This window comes from Nomia melanderi, chromosome 14, assembly GCF_051020985.1.
Source record: "Nomia melanderi isolate GNS246 chromosome 14, iyNomMela1, whole genome shotgun sequence".
Lineage (NCBI taxonomy): Eukaryota > Metazoa > Arthropoda > Insecta > Hymenoptera > Halictidae > Nomia > Nomia melanderi.
The window spans coordinates 958,732-973,834 of NC_135012.1; the positions used below are offsets into that span (position 1 = coordinate 958,732).

The window sequence follows — 15,103 nt, forward strand, 5'->3', positions numbered from 1 at the left end:
GACGGTGGCGCGGCTGCTTGTACAATTTACTAGTTTGGTACATACAAATTAAATTCTGCCAGCCACTCGTCGATTCCTTCTCCGGTTTCACATTCGTTTAACGTTTTCCGTGTAATTTCTTTCGGGGCGGTTTCTGTTTTCATTCCGTCGAACCACTAGCAAAAATAATTACCTTATTCTTTACGTCAGTTGGTCGTGCTTTTAATTAGTTAGTTGGGGACTTTATTTCATCCAAGCCCTTTAATGAATGGATTAAGGTAGTAATCAACGAGAATGCTGAGGATAAAGTAGCGCGTGACGAAAGAAGAACAGAGGCGAAAGAAAATGAGAATTTTACGTTTTAGGGGAATGTCGCTTCCACGTTAATTAAGAGAAAAATATGTCGATATCCCTGGCGTTATTGGCTTGTCAATTAAATATTGTCAGCGTATCAAAATCCTAGAATAATGTTAATATCGGTCCATCGATTTCACGCCAATCATCCCCTAATATGCGGTCGGCGTATATTCGTGTACGTTTATTACAATATCGCGCGTTACAGAGCGAAGAAGGAAATGAAAGAGGAATATGTTTCGCGTTAAAGAAATATGCATTTTTATTTGATCTAAATGTCCGCTTGAATACCAATTAAGCGACGGAAAAAAACGTTCATTTGCGTTGAACGAGGAAGGAAATTCGACGAAGCAGAAGTTTATTCAGGCGTTTGGGTCGAGTGTTTCCACGGCGATGATACAGACGTTGTATTTATATTAGTCGAACAGAATAAAAGTAATAATTCGCTTGGCGAAGAGTTTAATCGTGTCCATTCGATGCGATCACACAGTTAATTGTACAGATCGATACACGTTTCCCCGAACGTTTTATTTACCGGGGCAAATAACATCAATTTCATTATCGAACACATCCCGAATCTGAAACAGAACACCTAGACCCCTGTTATTATTTAAATAAATATTAATCGCGTTCGCAATCATGTCGATTGCAAGAGTTTCGATATTACACAAATAAAGGTTTAAATTGTTCAAACAGACGAAAAGTGGATTACTTCTTTGCAGCACCTGCGAGCATTTAATTTCTGCGATAAATAATTGTACTCGCGTTCATGCTGCACATATAAATAGGCAACTTGGATAAATCGAAAATATAGAGTACAACTTTTCAGAATGCATAACTTCATTAACGTTTCAATTGATGTAAAACCACCCTTATTCTATCGTATCACAAACGTGTTTTCATATATTATATGAAATTTTTGAATATCCCAAGAAATCTCAGACTTGAAATTTCAAATTTTCCATAAACGCACAGAGATCTTCAGTCTACCGATCACTCGAGCACGATTTTAAGAAGAGTATTATATTCATGCCCGCCGATTGATTAGCAGACATCGAACGCCACTCGCGTGTCCGCGAAAACAGAAGGTGAAATAAAAAACAATGAACAAAAACAGAATTAGGGGTGAATCGAGCCGATAGCGACGAATTCGCTGGTCGGGTCGGCGGATTTCCCGATCGGTCCGCGTGTTCCAGAGATGCGCATATCACGATGACGATGCGCCCACGCGCCGGAACCTCTACGAATCACTTTCCTTTTGTTTTCCGCAGGCTCCCGCATGGAATACGAGTGCTCGAGTATCGACTATTTTCCAAACGAGGAGTACAGTCCGGACCCGAGCGATTCAACCATGGCAATACCATGTGAGTACCATGAAAAACCCAGCCGCGGAGACAGGTGGAATGAGAAACGTGTGCCTTTGAAGGGGGTTGATTAGGTGTCCTCTGCCTGGCACTGAACTCGAGTGTGACACGCCCGTAAAATATTCGGCGGGAAAATGCTTTCACCCGAGAGGAATATAACCCGCCGTGATAAACTGGATCCGACAATTTGTCTATACCGATTTCTACCCCTCTCTCTATCCCATCCCCTCCTCACGCTCGCTATTCGCTCCTTTCAACCCCTGCCATCGTGTTCAGTCGACCGAACGCAGAATCTAAATGACACGGTGCTACGAAAAATCCTGTTCCTTGTGTTCTTTAGGAATACCGAACGAATCATCGATATTATCGTGCTTTCGAATGCATTTATTGTACGTCGGAATTATTTCGATCGGTGTTACAAAGTTCCGCGAAAGTTTCGTACAGAATGTCTATTAACCCTTTGCACTCCATAGTCGCCTCCCAGCTGCCACTCGATTTGGTATAGTAAAATTATGAATAATATTTAATGTCAATTTTTCGTATGATGCATTAATATGTGACACGTTCAGATAAAACAGCCTCTTACTTTAATTTATGTATGATTTCGCGTTAAGTTAGTTTCAAGAAGTCTTGACTATATTTCGTCAGAAAGTGCGTTGGGTATCTTTGGTAGAAAACTCTTGGAGTGCAAAGGGTTAATTTTGATCATTTCGAAGGTGATAGAACTTTCGCAGAATCTAAACGACACGGTGCTACGAAAAATCCTGTTCCTTGTGTTCTTTAATAACAACCACCGAACGAATCATCGATATTATCGAGCGTTCGAATGCATTAATTATACGTCGGAATTATTTCGATCGGTGTTACAAAGTTCCGCGAAAGTTTCGTGCGGAACGCCTATTAATCTTAATTTCGAAGGTGATAGAACTTTCGCCATGAAAATTACAAGAGTCCCATCAACTCGAAGATTCAATGGAAATCTCCCAAGGAATTATGCAGCATCGTGTCCGCGGTAAATGCATAAAGATCCCCGAACCAGGCTCGTCACGGCGTCCCCGCGTTTCCATAAATAATGACCGTCGGACAACAATCCCCGGGAACGGAGAGAGCGGACAGAGGAGAAAGAAAAAAAAAAGGGAAAGATCCCATCCCGAAAGTTTTCCCATTCCTCGGCGCTTTCATACCTATATTTTTTCACGCAGATGCAGTTACCAAGTCGGCGATGTTCTTCTTCGCGGCGACGTCGCTGCTGGTGGTGGCTGAAGTTTGTTACTTCACTGCTCACGTTACTCACCCGCGACACAGGCTCTGCGTCTTTGTCGCCGGCGTGGTCTTCATAGTTTCCGGTGAGTAATAAACCGCGGCGACGCGCGGCAGAACGATACACTTTTCGCGCGCCTATCCGAGAAGCCATCTCAATCGAGAACAAGCGACTTCGCGGGGTTCCGCGTCGTTCCCTGGCGAAGCACGGCCAACGAAGCGACATTTTTATGTGAACGGAAGCCAAAAACCGTGAAAAGAAAAAGGGAAAAAAGCGAGTGAATCGTTGCGAAACTTCGTCACGGTACCATGGCCGCCTTAAAGAGGCTATTAAAGGTTTAACAAGTTTCATTTAGAGCCTCGGCCTGCCCCAGATAATTTAGTTTGTCCCGCCGGCCGCGACGATGGAAACTCGTTTGTTGACGGGGACGGCTTAATATTTAATTCCGTTTATGATTGATTCGAATTTTCAATCAGAATTATGAACCGCTGAACTTGAAACTCGACTCGCGATTAAAACGTTTACGGACACGTTTGTCGGATATTAAGAACTTTCCTACCGGTTCAGCTTTGAAGTGTTTCGTCGAGTCGGCTCGTCGCGAATCGGAAATATTTCGAAGCGAAATTTCTCTTCGTGCGTCAGTTTTTGCGACTTTTAAAACGTTCCGTTCGACGATACCCGGGACGAAAAGGAAAAAGAGTTGGTTCGGACGTTTTTAGAAAGTTTGAAATTATATGGAACTGCGGAACTCGAACAATTGATGAAAAATGAAGGGGGGTGGAAAAGCCTGCGAGGAAGGCTGGATTAAAGTTTAAACAATAGTATTACGGTTACTCGATCGACTGTTATTATGTCGTCCAGTCGCCGTGAAATTGTCGCTGGAACTGCGGCAGAGCGATAAGGGCGGGGTTATTAAATCGGTTTCCCTTTCAGGTTTGTTAATGCTGGTGGGAATGGTGATGTACATATCTGTGTTCAAAGCTGAAGTTGGTAGTAAACTTAGACCAAGGTCGTCGTTTCAGGTCAGTCGAATGTGACACTCCCTAGATGTTTCAGACGTTTTCTTTTCAGAATTTTCTAGGTCCCGCTGAAAGTTCCTTCGTTATTCGAAATTTTCGCGAATGGAACAGAATAACGTGCAGACGAGAGAACTCGTTCTACACCTAGCTGCTAGATAATTATACTAACAAAACTAACTAAACATTGAGAGCAGAGAGACAAGAAGAAATTAAACATAGTCAAAGGCAAAAATCCACATTGCTGTGTCTTATGAGTTCAAAGTCGGTCGAAAAACAACAATGTTAACAAAGAATATAAATTCCACTCCGTAAGCATATGAAATGCATTAATTACTTTCAGAATGGAATAATTGGATCTGAGGGAAATATTAAAAAACGGAACATCCAGTAGCGATATACTTTCGATCCTTTTTCACGAGCTAAGAGAACGCAAGAATTTTCAGCGGGACTTAATAGACGAGTTGATTCCTATGAAATAATAAATGTTATAATGCCGAGTTTCGATAATGTTACGAAGTTCCAGTCTAATCTGTGGAAATGACGAAAAGAAATCCTCGATATATCATATTTTCTTCGATTCGCTCGGATTACTTCTTTATCTGTATCGCGCTTGTACGAATGAATATCTTCGTAGCAATCTTGCGATTTCAGGGACCACCCTTTACCTACAGGTACGGATTCTCATTTTTGCTGTACGTGAGTGGCTTCATCACGACCGAGATCGCTGGCACTTACGCCATTTTCTTGTATATTTCTTGGCACCAGAGAGAACTGGTACGAAGAGACTCCAGGAGGAAAAATTACGGGGTTGGTAGTATTAGCTTCGTTTCTACGATTTCCTCGGAATCTTTCTCCTCCGCCCTTATAGTTGAAAACTTGGACAGAATTAACATCCGCTTAAGAATTTCCATTATGCGCATTGGAATTCGAGAGTTTTCGTCTGACCGAGCACCAATACTGCGAAAGTAATTTATTTTGTTGAAGAACGACAGGCTGATCGATTAATTCGGGTACCGCCTAGATCACTTGATATCGTGGGAAAGGTTCATTAATGAAATTGATTAATCAACTTTTTAGCATTGACTTCGAAGTAGATATTAGTTATATTTTCCATAACAAATCTAGTCCCAGGTGAATTTCGTCGTTTAAATTAATATCACCTATAGTTCAATCGAGATTGCACAATTTTAATATTTTTAATATTTCAAAATTAAACAATTTTATTCTATGCTTTGAGATTGTGAGAATGTACTCGGATATTTCGAGAGAACATTTGGTGAGATGGAACGGGTGAGCAACAGAGATGGGTTAAAATAGAAATGAATATTTACGTTCGGATCTGAAAAGGTTTCTAAAATATATCTACGCGGATAATTTGAAAGTTTCCGCGGGTTAAGTTTTCATATAAATTCAGAAGGCTTGTCTCTAAAAGATTTATCTTTTCTTTTTAATAATTCGCCCGGCTCGTCAGTCGCAGCTCGCGAATCCCGGGGATTTTGAAAAGTTTTAAAGAAGATAAGTCGCCGCCCTGAAAAATTCAGGCGCAATCTCAAAGCTCGCGCCGTAAAATAAAACCCCTATGTAAATAAACCTCTGGCTTAGTCAAGTATCCAGGTGGTTAAGTCTTTCGCGTACGAAGTGCAAATTTGAACGTGAAGTTTATCTTTACATTCGAAGTTTACGAACAAACAACTTCTTCGTGCAACTTCTGTCATTTCTGAGTATTAAATGCAGCGATCACGCTTCTTAGAATTCATTTACGATGGAAGCCTGCTTAAACGTCTGTTCGTTTCAACGTCGCCCTCTTACGAAATAATAATTACAAAGCAACAAAGAAGATTTCTAGTAAAATGTGCCTCGCAAAATGAATTTAACGAAACCATTCACCTTTGAAGGTTAACAATACATATGGAAAATATTCTGTCCATGTTCGTTTCTCAACTCAACCTCTTTACACTTACCGTACATTTGATTGAAAAATGTAGATTAGCGTAAATATCGTATTTTTAAAATAGAAACCTATCTTACCGGTAGTTGGCACTAACATTTTACGTTCTCATTACGTAGGTACATAAATTGAAACTCTAATTGCAAACTGATGAAAATATCAGTGAAATATTTTTAATTAGATAGAATTCTGGTTTGAAGAGGTTAATTAACTTGTTAGTGGCAACAGCCCCCATCTGCGTACTGAAGTTCTCAGTCGACGTCGGGACCACGTGACGTGGCCAGAAATAAGCAAATTATAGCGTTCACGGTGGTTGAGTTACTACCAAACAACTAGATAGTTCTAAATTGCATTTAACCGGTAAACAGACACCAGCTGAAAACGAAACGCGAAGTAGAAACGAGTGTTAGCTCTCGGTCTTCAAGCACTTGAGATCTCATCCGCGCAATGCCATCGCACTCCGAAACAAGTGACACTCCCGACTTCTCGTCCCTAGGTACCTAGTTTTCACTGCACAGGGCAAAGATTTAAAGCATCGGCCCTCTCCGCGGCGAATCTTTGATACTTCCGAACCACCCGCGACACTCCAGGTCGAAAGTTTCTGTCCGTACCACCGAGGATCGAAACCATCAAACGGTCTCATCCTACTTCAAAGGATATCGAATATAAACAATTTCTCTTCGTTTCCAAAAAACAGTTGTACAAATTGAACATTTGAAACGATGAATTCAATGAGATTCTTCATCGCTATTGATCATTTAAGCAGATTGGGGTTGCTGTTTTTCATTGTCTTAGGGTATTACTTTCAAGGAGAGTTCTCTCTTTTCTACTGACATTTATTTTCAGGGTGTGTACCACTTAGACAATCACCACGTGCATCACTCGAATCACTCGACCATTGGTCACAGTGGATTCCTCTGCGAGAGGCACCAGAAAAGATATTTCTTCAGCAGGGACTCGGTGGATCACGTCGACTTTGACGAATTCTTGCCACCTCCGCCGAATTTGGACTATCATGACTATACTAGACAATTTCCTAGAGACCTCACCACTCAAACGGTAAGGTATCATTTTAACGCGTTTGAACATTCCGGTGCTTTTAACCCTTTGAACTCTGTAGGCTCCACTATGGCACCAGTTATAATATTAAATATTTTAATGAATATTAAAGAAACTACCCTAAAATTATTAGATTTTCCATACATCCAAATTTTGTACTGAGAAGGAAAATAAAAGATTTAAGGAATGTTATCGCATTCTTCATTTTCACTGGAGATACTATAAAAATTAGTTGCAGTTACCGATACATTACAAAACCATCTGGAGTGCTAAGGGTTAACATTTTTTTGAAATTCACTGAAATTCTCCTACCTTCTAAACGCAACGAATTTTAGGTCAGCACGACGGCTGACGTTCTACAGGAGGAGGAAGAGGAATATAGCCCAAGTGTTCAACATGAATTCGTAACTTTTGATCTTGACGGACCGCTGCCGCCACCGCCACCAGTTAGGGGTAGCGAATGGGCCTTCGACACACTGAGGAAGACGACTCCCGTCTGATATACCGTTAGGTACGAACTTTTAAACCTGACAAACATAAAAACAGGGATTTTCCGAAAGATTTCCAATCCACTTATCGTCAAAAGGAAAATTTTATCAAGTATTATTGATTTCACAACTTCTCAATGATATTTATAATTATTTTTGCACGTGGTTACCAAACTCAAGTATTTTACTAAACGCAATCTGAAACCAAATTTCTTTTTGTCTTTCTTCTATAAGTTTTGGAACTTATATCAAATTCTAATCATAGCTTCGGGATTAACGTTGCTCCAGTTCCGAAAATATCTTTATCTAATAGAGACACATGATCCAACTATTCTACTACACGTACTTAATACGCTAAAAGTTATAATTATCAACGAAACACACAGCAGAAAGCCCATGAAGTTCAATATTCAGTGCCCGTAATGTATTCGCGTAATTATTTCGTGTAATTTAGGTTGTTGTTCAGGAACACCGATAACGCACATGTTATGCCAACAAATATAGTTCGAGCTACCTTTAATGGAAACAGACAACTTCGAAGTACTTGACTTCCCGGAGGTTTGCGTGGAGCTAATTAAGATTCTTAAATGATAGTTTATTCTCCTATGGGGAAACGAGGAGCGCTATAGTCCATTTAGCAGATAAATTAGGGAAAACCCTAGTAAATCAAACTCATAAATTTTTACATGTTCCACTCAGATTTCTTCTATCGAACAAATTAATAAATTATCCAGTTGTTTGCGCAGCAAAGCTTTTCCGTAAACATTTGTAGTTTTCAACGTCACGTCCCTGAGAACGAAGTAAAGAAAATCGATATTTCACGATCAGTACAAATTGCACGGATGAAAAACAAAACGAACATTGATTGGCTGAACGTTGGAAACGCGAACACACAGAAAGCATCGAATTGCTCCTCTACAAACAAACGTGACAAAGAAACCGTTCCATCAATTGGCAAACTTCAAATCTGTTATTAAAAGACGCGCAATTAAAACAAATGCCCGCCGAAAACAAAATAAAAGCCATCAAATCATCGGAACACGTACAAAACAACATCACACAATAGGAAACCCTTCACGGACATTCGAAAAAAACCTACAAAATCAATGTTCCCGAAGTGAGCATTTGAACGAAAACATTTGCATTTCCGGCGTGGTTCCCGGTCGTTTCGTTAAATAATCGAGCGCAATCGCTGGTCATGAATCGGTGTGGGAGGATCGTCATCGGTGGCTGTTGCATGATGCATTAAAATGAATACCCGCCCGTTTCCCGCGCAGATACGCGCGGCTGGTGCAAAGCGTCGAGAGCGACGAGGAGGACGAGGCGGAAACCGAGGAGGACCATGACATAGCCGGCGATTAAATAGACCGACTCTCTTTTTAATGAGACCTTGGCTACGCGATCACAAATATTTCATCGCGCCCCGGCGTCCCTCGCTCTCCCGGAGGACTGCAGGAACGCGTGAAAGGAAACTTTTGAAACGGAGCCAGCGGAGATCGATCGCCGGATTATCGAATCTCGGCTTTTAATAAACCGGATCGCGTCGCGCGGTCCCCGTAGAAACTGTTTCGCGGAATATCATTCCGTTCCGACCCCCTCCGAGGAACGTGAAAAGCAAGTGGACAGACCAGACACTAATTGCTCCATTCAGCCAATGTGAAGTGCGGCGAATTCATTCGACAGGGACGTTTTTCTCTTTTTCACGCGTTAATTATCCAGAGGAACACCAAAGACACTTCCTGAGTTCCGACGGTCCAGATCGAACACGTGTTAATCTTTTAAACGATGGACAGATTTCTACTGCCAATCTCTATCGGAGTTTGTACGGGAGAAACTATTGTTTCGTTGATGCACCCCTTCGATGTGAAAGACGCGGAGGACAGTTACTCGATTGTGAAGTTTCTAGTGTGTAAAGGATATTGATTTGATTACTTGCAGATGAAGATGATACTTTTCGGGATCGGAGGATTCCTGATTGTCGAATTTGTTTGTATTTGTCGACGAGGTAGCTGGAAATTCCGAGAGATTTCCATGGTGAATCTACGGGAGAAATCGAGACTGCGAATCGATTGATAACTGCGTGAACACCGATGTATTTGTTGTAAATAATTATCGTGCGAATTACATTTTAATCTTAATTCCATGGACATCGATACTCTGATTCTTCGATAACCATTTGCTTTAAAATAATTGTACATAATGGATAATCGTACTCGATATTCATTTTTCAAGATAAATTTATCAAGGTAAATTTATCAAGGTAATCGAACAGTTTGATTTCATTCGAGTTACTTATAGAATTCGGATTAAAATGATCGTGAACCTTTATCAAAGACTGCGCTGTTGGCAGATGTCAAGTTATCCCGTTCGCAATAAACGTCTTGTTATCACTGATTACTCGTGGGGCAAGCGAAGGGACAAATTGTCGCGAGAAGAGGGAATTGCCCGATGATTCGTGAACTATGTAGAATATGATCTATTGTATAACTGTATCATGAACGTGTTCATAGTCGAAGCTGTTCAAGCGAGATTTTATCGTATTCGGTGTACAGAAAGCATGAAAGATACCAATGTTATATATGAGAATTTTTAACAGGAATAAAATAGTCGATAAGATTTTTTACTGTAGTCAATTTTCCACTGACGGTTCGCGAGTCAGACTTCGCTGGGCTGGCTCACCGATCGAAGATAAATGAAAGTTATTACGACGGTCGATCGATCGTCGATCAATCTGACGGTAAAGCAGAGACGTTTCATTGAAAGTCTGATTAAGAGTCGTGTACATAAAAGCCTGGGAATCTTCGTTACTAATTTTTCAAACAGAAAAGGATCGTATTGATCTTACTTTTACTCTCGTGTTGAACATTGTTACGAATTTTTTACTCTAGCAATCGTGCGGCTCGTTCAAGGGAAACATTTTTTGTGACAATATATACACGTATACATATGCGATCTACGGCATTCGCGCGAAACGCCATTCTCGAGACTCCGTATTGATCTATTTACGTTTAAGATGTGCACTTCGATATGTATTTCGCTGATCATGAGAAAAAAGAACGATAAAACCTTTTGTTATAAATATATTATATTTTTATCGTTGCGTGTATCGTTGTATGTGCCAAAGTTTAAAGTTACAATACACCTTTCCCGATTTTATCTTCCGAATTTTTGAAAGCTTGACGTGTCCTACATTCGCGACGCGCAGAACAAATCGATTTATCGATAATATTGCAGCACAGCAATTGAAATGTTTAATTGGACGTCACTGAAAATGCCTGTAAATAAATGCGATCACTGCGATGGAATTTATCGTGAAATATGCGACGAGAAAGTTTGTTTTGTATTATATACATATACATATAAATATAAATATACATATATATATATATTTGTAACGCTCAAAATTGTAATAATAATGCACCAAGAGGTGTGTAGTAGTGGACTCGGAAAATGATGAGTATAATATTCAGCCTCGGGCTAGAGAGAGAGAGAGAGAGAGAGAGAGAGAGAGAGAGAGAGAGAGAGAGAGAGAGAGAGAGAGAGAGAGAGAGAGAGTGATGGAAACGATTTGTTGAAAGGGTAGCATTGTTCATAAAACTAATTCATGTTCATTAGCACATAATTGAAGTTTATTGTTTATGTATTCGATGGTGATAAGCTTGTTCGAACTTTACAATTTGTACAATAAAGTTTCTTCGAAATGAGTAATGCCGATTTAAATAGTGCCTATGTTCTATTTTCAATTATATAATGCAACAACACTTTTCCAACCGATTAGATTAATTTCACTAATCCTACTTTTCCATCACTCGTATATCCCTGTACATTGTCAATTAACAGATCCGTATTATAGACTTAAGATCCAATTACAACTAACTTTTCGAGTTCGAAAGCGATAAAAGATGAGCGAAGCGAGATGAAATTGTTGTATTTGAAAAACCAAGTCGCGAACAAATAATTGAACTGGTTAAACAACAAGAGATCATGTAGTTTCCTTCTTTTCCTGTTAATTAAGCAATTAGTGTATTATTTAGCTTAACCTGCTGAAGGTTTTATATATTTCAAAGAATCTTCGTCCGCAAAGGGTTGACAGACTAGTGCTTACGAAGCAACACGTTCTTCCTTTATTTATTTATTCAGAATTATTTCTACTCTGAGTACGGTATAAGTGGCGCAGAATGTTAAGTGGGTCGTGTAGGTGCGTATCTTAAGTTGGTCGACAGTGTGACAAAAATTTGCATTAGATGTGCGATCTGTCTTGCCTCTCGTCGGTCGATTTACATAATCCGTGTCAGTGAATAAGTCCGTGCTACTCAGACACCGATGAAAGAAATCTACATGATCTAACCAGAATACTATAGTTTCCTGACTTACCCACTCATCCTACTTTACCATTCGCGCCTTTCTTTCGAACAAACATAAATAAACCATTCTAGTCCCCAGAATTTAAATGATAAATTTCAATAAAAACCGTAAAAATTAATATGCAAACTCAAATGTAACTTTCGTCCCAATTTATTGACTGTGACAAAAGCGAAAGGCTATTGTGCCGAAAGTACAAGTAAATTACAATGCGGGTGCACCAAATTAAAAATCAACGACGCGAATCCATCGAAAGAATACTTGAACGGAATGTTCAGCTAAGGAAACGAAAAGCACAGAGAAACAGGAATATCATCGGTTCCTCTCGATCGTTTTACGATCGAGTATCGCGAAGAACTGCAGAACGGTCCTCGAGGGATCGACGAAGAGAATTCATCCGCCATTTAGTATTCCGCCGGCGGAATTATTCGTCGCGGGTTATTCGCCTGAAGAGACGTCGTATCGGCACGGAAATCTCGACATCCTGGGAAAAACCGAAGCCCCGCGATGGGAGCGCGACGCAAGAAGCGAATGACGAGCCATTTTTATCACAATCACGAACAGCCTGTACAAGGACCGTAGAGGCGGAGAGTCCGTTTTCGATTCTACGCTCGTTCGTATTACGATTGGGATTCAATGCGAACGATTTAGAAACAATTTTACAGTTATTATCGTCGCTGACCGATGCCGTGCGCTTCGGAGACACACGGTTCCTGCTTCTCTCGGCCGGTTTTATTTTCAACTTTTAAAAGTGTCGAAGAAGGCGCGGACTCGCGGCGTTCACCTGTCGCGTGCTCGGCTACACCTGCTTAAGTAACTTTCCTTTGCGTCCACACCATCTGTCTGTTGGAGTTTCGCCGGGGCCGATTGGCAGATGCGACAAGTCGGCCGCCTCGAGAATATTCGTTTTAACCGCCTAGTCGCGCGCGATCTAGACGCGCTCCGGCTGGGACAGATGATCGGAACAGCTGTGCGGTTCCAGCCTTGAACAGCAACGGAAAACAGTCGGCCGGCTGATGGCTGCAGCGTACCTTGTTCCGGGCTTGCATGGGAAAACCGTATTTCGAGGTTTCGATCGGTCAAGATCGGGGCTGAGTATTATGTAACTGACTGCAAGAGTTTCAATTGGAGCACTTTGAGATTGTTCTTTCCGATAAATACATAGTATTCAATTTTACAGTCTAACAGTCTAATTGAATATATACCCTAGACTTTAAAAACTACATCAACCCCTTCGAAATAAGAATCATTTAAAGCTACAACTGAAATTGCTGAAATTCATCTTGTCGATGGAAAGGTACGATAATGTACTGTATCATTAATGCAAAATCTGCTTGTTCGTTTTCCACCAAAGATTCCGACAACATTCCAGCCTTCTTCCTCAAAGAAAACGAAGACTCCCAACGACCACGATCGGTCCTCGAGTTCCCGCGGACAAAGAAATAATTCGAGGAAACATGCAGCTCAATGGATCAGGAGGAAAGGACGGCGGTTACGTGTACGCGCGTATCTTTTCGCATAAAGGAATCTTCTGGGCTGACAATAACACGATACCTGACTGACAAAAATTCCAGGGAAACCGATTTCTGTGTCCGATTTCCTCTTCCTGTGAGTCCTCTCGTTGAGAAGAGCGCGGAATTTGACCGAGAAAACTGGTTTCGATGAAAGTTAATTAACTCGATCGAGAGGTCTGACATTACTGTCGACGATCGTACGATTTATGACGTTATCGAGTGTACACGGGTCAATTCTGCGCGTGATATACGGAAATACACTCGGCGGCTTTATCTACGGTAAACATTGGATGGCTCGCGCTCCTGGGCGCCATTTTGGGTATCAATGAAACGGACCGGCTGCAACAGTCCGCGGATTTCGCATCGATCCCCGCCGAATCCATTCAGGAAGGAACATCGTGGATCGGTAACCCTTCCTCGGTGTAGTGTTTCCAGTGCGATGCCAGTCACAGGAAGTAACTCGATACACTTGGCTTCCGAGCGCGCGTGCGGACGCTTAGGAATAATAATGCGTTTAATGTGGCCATGGACTGCACGAGATTCGACAGATTAGAACGGTATCGAAGATCGAGAACGCTCGAACGTCCGCTTTACGAGTTTTTCGTGTGTGTTTGGACTGAAATCCTTTATCGAATAGTGTTTATCGGTTACGTTTCGTTTTGTGGGAAATTAATAAGCAAGATCTAACCACAACCTAAAGGGAAATTTCACTTTATTCAATTAAATTTCGAATTATGCTTCTAATCCATTTTGTATAAGAGATTTCGAAGTTTTTCCAGTTTTCCCGGTGTAGTTATTTTGTAACCTCTGTCGTGTATTGTAATGCAGAGTAAACGATAAACAAATGATAAAAGTATACTTGGAAATTATTGAAAAAGCGTCTGTATTCAGCACTGACACAGAAGGGATTTCTTGTTTTGTAAAGGGGACGAGGATGAGAACCGCTGTACAACAGAGGGGCGCGTGCCAAGAGTTCACATCTGCCGCAGTTGTTTTCGCAGCCCCTCGTTTCTTTCTGGAACACCACCACTACTGATAAATGCGTCTCCGGTTTCAGAAAAAAGGCTTCCGCAGGAAGCAGTTCTGGGCCTTTCCTTCGCGATCTTTCCGTTTCCTCCCCAATCATAAAGAAATCGGCTTCTGCGGAAGGAAGCCAGGCCCTTCATCAATTTTTAAAACGTCAATTATTATAGTTAGCGTTATCGCATTCGGTGCATTGTACTTGCATTATATTAATTAAGCGAAGTTTAATTCATACGTTACTTGAATTTTGAGAATGAGTTTCATACAAATTTGTATTTCTACTAAAGTCCCCACTTCCGTTGCTATACGTATGTATGGATTCTCAGTTTACAAGCTATGAAACGTGAAAATATCGACTATCGATTTCTTCAGGGTTTCCTTCAGACCTTAAAGTCAAACCATATTGACTATCCTCATAACACAAAGTTAAACGCTGGTTTGATGTTGTTTAATTCCATTAATTTCAATGTGTTCCGCGAGTCGAAAAACTTTAAATGATGATTACCTATTGTGTACAGACCGCGCTGTGTTTTCTCTAGGAATTGTCTAGTGGAAGAGAATAGGCTCCCGGGGTAAGAGTAACGACAGGAGAAGCGTTCAGACGGTGTGACGATTTCCTCTTCCTTTCCGCTGTTTGTTCCTTACAAAAGACTCTCTTATTTGTCGGCTTCGCGGTGTTCCTTGATGCCAGACGTGGAATCGCATAATCACCGACAGTCTAAGCTGCAAATT

At 41.0% G+C, this 15,103-nt stretch overlaps 1 protein-coding gene across 2 annotated transcripts in view; it reads left to right on the forward strand.

Annotated features, from left to right (window-relative positions):
- Stg-1 (stargazin related protein STG-1) overlaps nucleotides 1-11,192 on the forward strand; it is a 41,315-nt gene extending 30,123 nt beyond the window's left edge. Inside the window, exons 3-9 of one of the 2 annotated variants that reach the window (XM_076373688.1) lie at nucleotides 1,605-1,697; nucleotides 2,900-3,043; nucleotides 3,892-3,980; nucleotides 4,629-4,784; nucleotides 6,772-6,984; nucleotides 7,320-7,495; nucleotides 8,750-11,192. In XM_076373688.1, the coding sequence (XP_076229803.1) occupies nucleotides 1,605-1,697; nucleotides 2,900-3,043; nucleotides 3,892-3,980; nucleotides 4,629-4,784; nucleotides 6,772-6,984; nucleotides 7,320-7,484 (860 nt within the window). In that variant the 3' untranslated portion in view covers nucleotides 7,485-7,495; nucleotides 8,750-11,192. The remainder of the gene's footprint in view (nucleotides 1-1,604; nucleotides 1,698-2,899; nucleotides 3,044-3,891; nucleotides 3,981-4,628; nucleotides 4,785-6,771; nucleotides 6,985-7,319; nucleotides 7,496-8,749) is intronic. The other variant, XM_076373689.1, reaches the window with a different exon arrangement.
- Nucleotides 11,193-15,103: the final 3,911 nt, after the last annotated feature.